This window comes from Arachis ipaensis, chromosome B06, assembly GCF_000816755.2.
Source record: "Arachis ipaensis cultivar K30076 chromosome B06, Araip1.1, whole genome shotgun sequence".
NCBI classification, from domain to species: domain Eukaryota; kingdom Viridiplantae; phylum Streptophyta; class Magnoliopsida; order Fabales; family Fabaceae; genus Arachis; species Arachis ipaensis.
Window position 1 is genome coordinate 33,389,146 of NC_029790.2, and position 9,471 is coordinate 33,398,616.

A 9,471-nucleotide genomic window follows, 5' to 3' on the forward strand; every position below is an offset into this window, starting at 1 on the left:
CACTTCTAACCTTATCTGGCCGTCACTCACCCTTCTCATCTCTGCAACTCTAACTCCCTCTCCCAACAACGCTGCTGTCTCCCTCTCTCAACCTGTCACAACCCCTCCCTCCAACCCGTCGCAGCACCTACATCCATCCCTCCTCCGTCGCTCTTGCCCCACGCCGCCGTCTCCCTCTCTCACGCGTGGCGCCAACCATCAGCACCACTCGTCAGCGCAACTCATCAGCGCCACTCGTCAGTGGCAACCCGTCAGCACCAACCGTCATTCTGCTAGTGCCGATGTCTCTGGTGTTTATAGGAAACGATCGGTGGCGTCTCTGTCGAGCTTGGCGTCGGATGCATCGCTGGCATCAGCGGTAAAGATTCGATTCATGGTTTAGGGTTTCTCTGAAGTTGCTGCTTGAAAGGTTCGATTCCTTGCCCCTCGTCTTGCTTGAAACCACGTGAAGAATTGCGAGAAGGCTTTCTCTGAAGTTGCTGCTGAGAGGGTTCTTGATGATATGGTTAGGTTAATTGACGATCCTCAAACCGTTTTAATAACCGCAACAAGGCTTTGATCATGATTGAGGCTTGAGGCGAATCCACCATCGAGCTTCACTATCTCCTGTTTATGAAGAAACTTACAAGGTACTACTACCTTTTTTTTTCCTATTTCATGCATGTCTGCTTCATTGTTAAGTTGAAGTCAAGGGATAATTTCTGATAATCATATCATGCCTAGAAACTAGAAACTCAAAATCCTAGGCTAAATTGATTGGATTAGTTACTAGCTCTAGCTGTTGAATTTGCTAGTGTGGGTTATTGTTAGTGTTATTGTTGATTGCTTGTTTCCGTTTTGTGGTTCAGAGTCTGAAATCAAGGGGTATTCGGTTCCCTGGCCGTCACAACAAGAGCTTGGCGCCTATTTTCACTCCTCCACGTTTGGTGTCTGAGGTTGAACTTGATCTTCCACGCCAGACTCAGCATGATGATATTCCTGTGCAGAGTTTACTCCTGAACAAACTAAGGAAGCTTTTGATGTTGCTAGAAATAGCATTGAGCTTCTTTCTACTGTGTTGTCTTCTCCACAACAAGATGTCTTGCAGGCAGATTTTATATATTTAGTTTGGTGTAATATTTGTTAGTATATATAGAAATATGCGTGATAGTGGAAGCATATGTGCACACAGCAAGGTCCAAATTAATTAAAGGTTCCACTATGGAATTAGGTGTCTCTTGTACCTGGGTGAGTGAACAAACTCAGCTTTCATTCATGTGCCTTGTTCAAAATGTGATTTTTTTATGCTATGGAAGCTTTATAATGTGCCTACATGATTGCATAGTTTCTGTTTTGTGAGGCTGTGTCTGTGTTCGTCTTTGGTAAGTGTCTGTGTCTGTGTTCTTGTTTTTGTTGGTGGCTTTTTCTTACTATTGATTGGAACTGGTTTTTTCTCTTTTTTTTGGTGTGTCTTTCTCTGTTTGTTCTTGATTCATGCGTAGTAATTGAAATATTCATTAGAGACTATTAATACCAAATTGTAATTGTCTCAATATGTGACTCACACTACTGTTTTGTGATTAAATTTAATCTTACTAATTCTTATCTGATTGAGAAACAATTGTCATTGGCTTGCTTGTAGTATATATAACTATATAGCTCTTAATTCTATGGATTAATGACTCAGATATATAGTAATATAGTATTTACTCATGATGGAAGTTTATGATCCCATGGGAAGGAACTTCTGGCCTTATTCAATTTCCTTGTGGTTTGTGAGTTCTGGATTGAGCAATTGTATATTTCTCTTATGTATTTGATATTTTATGCAGGTTTATCCAAAAGCTGCTGAATCATTGGCTGAGCCTGAGGAATATCCAAATTTATTTGAAGACTGGCAAGTTTCACTTGCTGTTGAATCTAAGGCTGCAGAAACAAGGTTAGTATAGAGAATGTGTTTGTGTGTGTGTGTGTATATATTTGCATGTCTCTGGAAGCTTTGTAGTTGGTCTGATTAGGCTGTGAACAAATACTTGCTATTATTATTTTTTTTAAAGGAATGTTTACCCTCCTGCGGAACAGTACATCAGCCATGCAGATAAATCACAAAAGCTTACAAAAGTTTCTCATATATATGCCTTGTACTGCCAATTGAATACCTGAGTAGATTCCTAGTGGTGGTTTTAGATTTTTGCTTTATTTATTTTGTTCATTTTGTTTCTTTTGACTGAACAGAATGGAGAAGAGCAATATACAGAGGCACAGGAGGAGCATAATGGAGAGGAAGGAAGCTAGGAAGAGGCAGTTGTAGTGGATGCCAATTCCACAGATGGTGCAGTACTCGTTAATGGTAATGAGGCTGAAGAAGAGTGGGGTACGAATAATGAAGGAGGCCCGTCAGCCTAAAAGCAATTGGTTGGGGTGGTGTGAAAATTGAAATTTTGTCTCTGGTGATTAATTGTTTCTGAAGTGCCATTTCTATCTCCCTCACCTAACTATTTTTACTATAACTACTACTACCACTTGAGTCCTACCAATACTAGCTGCTTATAGTTATTAGTGTATCATATTTCACCATAATTAGGGTGTCCGTTGTCAATAGGTGAATAATTGATCAAACTATCGAACTTTGAGCTATGTTGTCATGGTTTTGTATGTAGTTTGGCTTGGAAGTTTATGACATGTTATTGCTCATTGCATGTCTTTCCCTCTCTTAAGTTGCCCCAGGAAATCTTGCTGATGCATAAAATGATTTTGAGGTTAACATCACTAACGAATTCTGGGGTATATTATATTCATAATGATGTAAAAGTTCTACCAGTCTTGGTCTTACTGGTTCCTGGTAGTGTTCCCTTTGAATACAAGAAGTGGATACTTTAGTTGAATCATTGACAAACTTAAAAATATTTTTTCTTGTTATGTCTATTTTGTCGTGAGTTTTAATTTTGTTATGATATTGTATGTTTTTACCATAATGACTGTAATCTCAAGAAAGCTTTAGTCCTCACATAAAGATTCATCTTTGTTGACAGTGCTTGCGCCACGTCACTAGGTCCCATCAAGACAGTCAGTTCCAGCTTCTGGGCTGTTTGTCTGAGGTTAGAATAAAATTTTGATATTGTACTGCATTCAACATCATATCTAGCAATTTTAAATTACTTTTTCCGCATATGCAGCTACACCATTTTGTTTGATAAACTACTTCTTTCTTACATTTGATTTCGATGATTGCATTTCGTGAAAGATGAGATCTCTAAAGGTGGATTCTCAAATGATTGTCTCCCTTCAAATAATTCTGCATTCTGGTTCTCCAAGGCCACCTTTGAAAGGTGATTATTCCTTACCCACTTTTCTGGTTTTCCCTCTTTTCACTTTTATTCTTTTGTGGATAATCACGGTGTTTGTAATTGATTCTTCATTTGTTCTTTGGTTTCAATAGAGTACTTATCCTATTTCCAATTAAGTTTGAAGATCCCCTGAATCAATGAATCAATGAGTCGATTACCTTTGCATTGAAAGTGCTCAAGTGCTTTAGATATGATTGGGAATGGTTTTTCAAATGCATATTGACTTAGGAATTTCTAAATGTTCTTAATTATTAGTTAATTAAGCAAGGACCGATGAATGAAATCCAACTAGTTGAATGATGACTATCACATTAATCATGGAATTAGTTTACTTGGTTTTATAGCTTTGGAGAATAGTTGAATGATGACTACATGTTGTGTTTTTGTTGCTCTTTTCATGACCTATTTCCTTCATCCAATTGACATCAATCCAATCTTTTCATCCCATTAAGACATGCTGTGCAATTTTTTTTTTAGATTTGTGTGATCTGTTAGCACATCTGCAATTCTGGAGAGGTTCGTCAGCCTTGAAAAAGAAATCCTGCAGATTGAAAGTTCATTTCAAGCAAATGCTTTGTCGATGTCCAGTGCATCTTCCGATGAGGGTATGGCTAGGAGCTGCAATTTCAAGCATGTTTTGCAGATATTTTTTTGAGAATTGATTAGTAATTGTTCTTAGAATATAATTGAATTCCAAGAAACTGCACTTATTAAGTAGTTGTCTTACTAAAATTCCTTTTTATAGGAACTGCGCCACAAGCCAATGGAATTACAAGGAGGTTGACTAATTCTGCAAAGGTATTTATCTCCCAACATGTATGACAAAATTACTTAATAGTTTCTAAGAATTCTATTGATTAGCATAGTAAGAAGGTTCTGTGTATTATTATGCACTAAAAGAAAGCTGATTCTTACATCCTTATAGGGAAGCTTGCATTAAGAATATCCTTCATACATGCTCTTTTTCAAGAATTGAGTGTTTCTGTTGATTATGGATATATTTCAACTGATTCAATGCATAATCTGATTTTGTTTATTTTATATTCTAGGAGGTTCAAGCTTTAGCTAAGGAGGTAGCTGAAACAGTGGTTTTGGGTCATTGATGAGGAAGGTGTGGAGTCACTCATATCAGAACTTGTGAAAGGTGTAAATTAGCCAAGGTTGCTTTGGTCTTCACACAAGAACTGTTTTCTTGTTCTTTAAATCACAAATTATGACTTTTTCTTTTCCTGCATCTTTGAGATGTGTATGTTGTATTTTTTAAATAATAAATTTTATTTTTTTGTTGACAAATATGATGAAATTTTATATATGTTGGATTGGTTAAATTAAAATTATATAAAAATTTTTCCATTATTTAAATTAGTCATTCAAACTATGATTTAAAATTATATATCAATTTTTAATTAGGAAGATTCATAAACAAGTATAGCTATAAGTATGTTGATCCAACTTATAGTCATATTTTTTGCTATTGGTATGCTTTTTAAGCGTACTCATATATTCTCGTAATCATCAACAGGCACGCTTAAAAAGCATAGCCATATCTTTTTTTATCGGCACGCTTAAAAAGCGTAGTCATATCTTTTCTATCGGCACGCTTTTGAAGCGTAGCAAAAATGACCTCACTGGGCACGCTTCTAAAAGCGTGGCGATATACACATTTTTTGGTACGCTTCTCAAGCGTAGTTATAGGTTAATACCTATGGCCACGCTTTTTAAGCATGGCAAGAGATGAAAGCGTGCTGGGAAAAAAAACGTGCCGATAGATCCACAAAAGCGTGGCGATAGAGCAACCGACACGCTCGCGGATGTGACCCTTTTAAAAGCATGCCAATAGCTAAAAAAGCGTGGCGAAAAGCTATCGGCACGCTTTTTTAACTTTTTGGCATGCTTTAAAAGCGTGGCAAAAAGCTTATTTTCTTGTAGTGATTGCTGGAAAGCCCAGGATGTCTACTTTCCAATGCAATTGAGAGCGTGCCAATTGGGCTTCTCTAGCTCCAGAAAATCCACTTCGAGTGCAGGGAGGTCAGGTCCTTTTTCAGCCTCTGAATCAGATTTTTGCTCAGGTCCCTCAATTTCAGCTAGAAAATACCTGAAATCACAGAAAAACACAAACTCGTAGTAAAGTCCAGAAATGTGATTTTTGAATAAAAACTAATAAAAATATAATAAAAAGTAATTAAAACATACTAAAAACTATGTAAAAAACAATGCCAAAAAGGGTATAAATTATCCGCTCATCAAGTTACAAAATGAATCTCTAAAACTAGTTTTTATACTAAACTAGTAACTTAGGTTTACAGAAAATGAGTAACTAAGTGCAGATAGTGCAGAAATCCACTTCTGGGACCCACTTGGTGCGTGTCTGGGCTAAGCTTTCAAGCTTTCACGTGCATATGCCCAAGGTTGGATTTAAACGCCACCCTGGGTGACAAAATGGGCGTTTAACGCCAAGAATTATGCCAGTTCTGGCGTTTTACGCCACAAAGTTTTAGGCTGGCTTTGAACGTCAGTTTTGGCCAACAAATCTCGAGCAAATTATGAATTATTATATGTTGCAGGAAAGCCCAAGATGTCTACTTTCCAACGCAATTGAGAGCGCGCCGATGGGGCTTCTGTAGCTCCAGAAAATCCACTTCGAGTGCAGGAGGGTCAGAATCCAACAGCATCTGCAGTCCTTTTTTAGCCTCTGAATCAGATTTTTGCTCAGGTCCCTCAATTTCAACCAGAAAATAGCTGAAATTACAGAAAAACACAAACTCATAGTAAAGTCCAGAAATGTAATTTTTGAATAAAAACTAATAAAAATATAATAAAAAGTAATTAAATCATACTAAAAACTATGTAAAAACAATGCCAAAAAGGGTATAAATTATCCGCTCATCACAACACCAAACTTAAATTGTTACTTGTCCTCAAGCAACTAAAAACAAGATAGGGTAAAAAGAAGAGAATATACAATAAATTCCAAACTTATCAATGAACTTAGTTCCAATTAGATGAGCGGGACTAGTAGCCTTTTTACTTCTGAATAGTTTTGGCATCTCACTTTATCCTTTGAAGTTCAGAATGATTGGCATCCATAGGAACTTAGAATTCAGATAGTGTTATTGATTCTCTTAGTTCAGTATGTTAATTCTTAAACACAGCTACTTTATGAGTCTTGGCTGTGACCCTAAGCATTTTATTTTCCAGTATTACCACCGGATACATAAATGCCACAGACACATAACTGGGTGAACCTTTTCGGATTATGACTCAGCTTTGCTAGAGTCCCTAGTTAGAGGTGCCCAGAGCTCTTAAGCACACTCTTTTTGCTTTGGACCATGACTTTAACCGCTCAGTCTCAAGCTTTTCACTTGACACCTTCACGCCACAAGCACATGGTTAGGGATAGCTTGGTTTAGCCGCTTAGGCCAGGACTTTATTCCCTTGGGCCCTCCTATCCATTAATGCTCAAAGCCTTGGATCCTTTTTACCCTTGCCTTTTGGTTTAAAGGGTTATTGGCTTTTTCTGCTTGGTTTTTTCTTTTTTTTTCTCTTTTTTTTTCTGCAAGCTTTTCACTGCTTTTTCTTGATTCAAGAATCAATTTTATGATTTTTCAGATTATCAATAACATTTCTCCTTTTTCATTATTCTTTTAAGAGCCAATAATTTTAACATTCATAAACAACAAAATCAAAAACATGCACTATTCAAGCATTTATTCATAAAACAAAAATTATTACCACCACATCAAAATAATATACTAATCTCAAGATAAATTTCGAAACCCATGTACTTCTTTTTTTTGCAAATAAAAATATTATTCAATTAAGAAAGGTGAAGGATTCATGGAATCATTCATAGCTTTAAGATATAGACCCTAAACTTTATTGATCATGGAATAAAAATAAGACATAAAATAAACATAAAAGCAGACAAATACTAATAAAAGAAAGGAAATTAAAGACATAAAAATAACGGACTCTAATACTAATGCTTATGTAATTCTTAAAATAGGCTTCTAATAATAAAAGTTATCACAGAGTTAGGACTCAACAACCTTGATTTTGAGGGGTAGGTGTTCCTTCAATCTGTGGGACATCCAACTCTTCAAGGGATAGCTTTTGACGCTTTAGCTACTGTATCTCACGCCTTTGTTTCTCTTGTTCTATGAGCATTTTGCAGAGCATGCTATTTTGATTCTATTGTTCTTCTTTTAGTTGATTCACAGCTTCTTGCAGCTTGGTGACAGATGCTTCTAAGCAGGCCCAGTAGTCAAATTAAGGAATTTCTGGGAGGAGCTCATGCGCCCCCCTCTTGATGAGTTTATCTTGAATTTGAGGTCCATCCATCACTTTTTTGGTGATTGGGCATTCAACTGTGATATATTCATCCACACCCATCTGTACCCCCGCATCTTTGCATAACAGACTAATCAAGCTTGGGTAGGCCAATTTGGCCTCAGTGGATTTCTTGTTTGCAAACATGTAAATTTCAACAGGGATCAGCTGATGAATATCTACCTCCTTCCCCAGCATAATACAGTGAATCATCACTACCCTCTTGACAGTGACTTCAGATCGGTTGCTGGTTGGGAGTATAGAATGCCCTATGAAATCTAGCTACCCTCTAGCAACTGGTTTTAGATCTCCTCTCTTTAACTGGTTTGGGACACCTTTTGAATTGGTAATCCACTTGGTTCCAGGGATGCATATGTCCTCTAGAACTTGATCTGGCCTTTTATCCTTGGCCATTCTCCTATTAAAGGATTCTGGATCATCTTGTAGTTGAGGAAGTTTAAGAACCTCTCTCACTTTGTCAAAGTGGAAGTAAATAACCTTCCCTCTGACCATAGTCCGAAAGAAGTAGAAAGCAGTTCCCTCTAATCTTTGATTTTTTGTCATCCACAGATTTGCATAAAATTCCTAGACCATGTTTCTTCCAACATGTATCTCAGGATTAGCCAGGACTTCCCAGCCCCTATTTTGAATCTACTCTTGGATCTCTGGGTATTCATCTTCTTTTAGATTGAACCTAACTTCCGGGATCACTGATCTTCTGCACACAATTTTGAAATAATGGTCTGCATGTTCTTTGGTGCAGATGTTCTCATGCATCCAACGTGGTTTTGGATTGCTTTCTTTCTTCTCTCTTGAAGCGGTTTGTCTTCCATTGGGTTCCATGAGATTGGTTTGTTTTATCTCAGGGATCACAGAAATCACACCAAACTTAGAGATTTGCTTGTCCTCAAGCAAAATAAAAAGGAAGAAGAGAAATAGAGGGAGAGAAGGATTTGAATGATGGAGTAAAGGGGATGGCCGAATTAATAAATAAAGGGGAGGGAGGGAAGGGGTTCGAAATTTTTAGAAAAAGATATGATTTGAAAGATATGATTGATAAAAGATAAACATGATATGAAAAAGGGAAGATTGTTATCAAAATTTAAGAGATATGAAAAAGATACGAGGAAGTTAGATCTAAATTTTTGTTTATGCATCTAAGAAATAAAAGATGATATGAATGAGTTAAAAAGATTTGAAAAGAAATTGGAAATATGAATGAGTTTTTGAAAAGGAATTGAAAAGAATTGAAAAAGAATTAAGAAGAATTTATATGATTATAAATTTTTGTGAATAGAAATTGAAAAATGAATGTTTGTAATGTTTGGATGCAGAAAATTTTGATTTAAAACATGAAAATTCGAAAAAAAATTGAATTGGAAACGAAATTACCTCTCCCTTAGGTGTCCTGGCGTTAAACACCATTCTGGCGTTTAACGCCCATCTGGTGGCCATTTTGGGTGTTTAACGCCCAGCCAGGTACCCTGGCTGGTGTTAAACGGCAGAAATCCTTCCTTACTGGGCGTTTTCCTGAACGCCCAGAATGCTGCCAATTCTGGCGTTAAACGCCCAGAATGCTGCCCATTCTTGCGTTTAACACCCAGAATGATACCTTTACTGGCGTTAGACTCCCAGAATGGTAGCTATTCTGGCATTTAACGCCCAAATTGCCTCTTTACTGGCGTTTGATGCCAGTGAGCTCTTTTTCTCTGTGATTCTTCTGCTTTATGTTCTGAACCTTCATATCCTTGACTTGTTCACTGAAAAGCATCAATAAACACGAACAACAAAATTAAATGGACTTATATAATTGTTA

The 9,471-nt window shown here is 36.9% G+C and overlaps 1 protein-coding gene and 1 long non-coding RNA gene across 5 annotated transcripts; both read left to right on the plus strand.

The window, feature by feature from the left end:
• On the plus strand, positions 1,189 to 2,095 carry LOC110263285. Its single transcript, XR_002348676.1, has 3 exons — positions 1,189 to 1,227; positions 1,812 to 1,918; positions 2,037 to 2,095. It is a non-coding gene; the product is annotated as an uncharacterized LOC110263285 (long non-coding RNA).
• Positions 2,112 to 4,563, plus strand: LOC107648159. Of its 4 annotated transcripts, none has more exons than XM_016352141.2 (6): positions 2,112 to 2,353; positions 3,012 to 3,077; positions 3,224 to 3,308; positions 3,804 to 3,931; positions 4,072 to 4,124; positions 4,376 to 4,563. In XM_016352141.2, the coding sequence occupies exons 1-5, from the start codon at positions 2,294 to 2,296 to the stop codon at positions 4,108 to 4,110; spliced, it is 378 nt and encodes a 125-aa protein (XP_016207627.1). In that variant the 5' UTR covers positions 2,112 to 2,293; the 3' UTR covers positions 4,111 to 4,124; positions 4,376 to 4,563. The 4 variants fall into 4 exon arrangements, 3 of the variants coding, with proteins under 3 accessions (XP_016207627.1, XP_016207625.1, XP_016207626.1); XR_001621757.2 differs by having other exon boundaries at positions 2,188 to 2,429; positions 4,072 to 4,142; XM_016352140.2 differs by having other exon boundaries at positions 2,188 to 2,353; positions 4,072 to 4,142.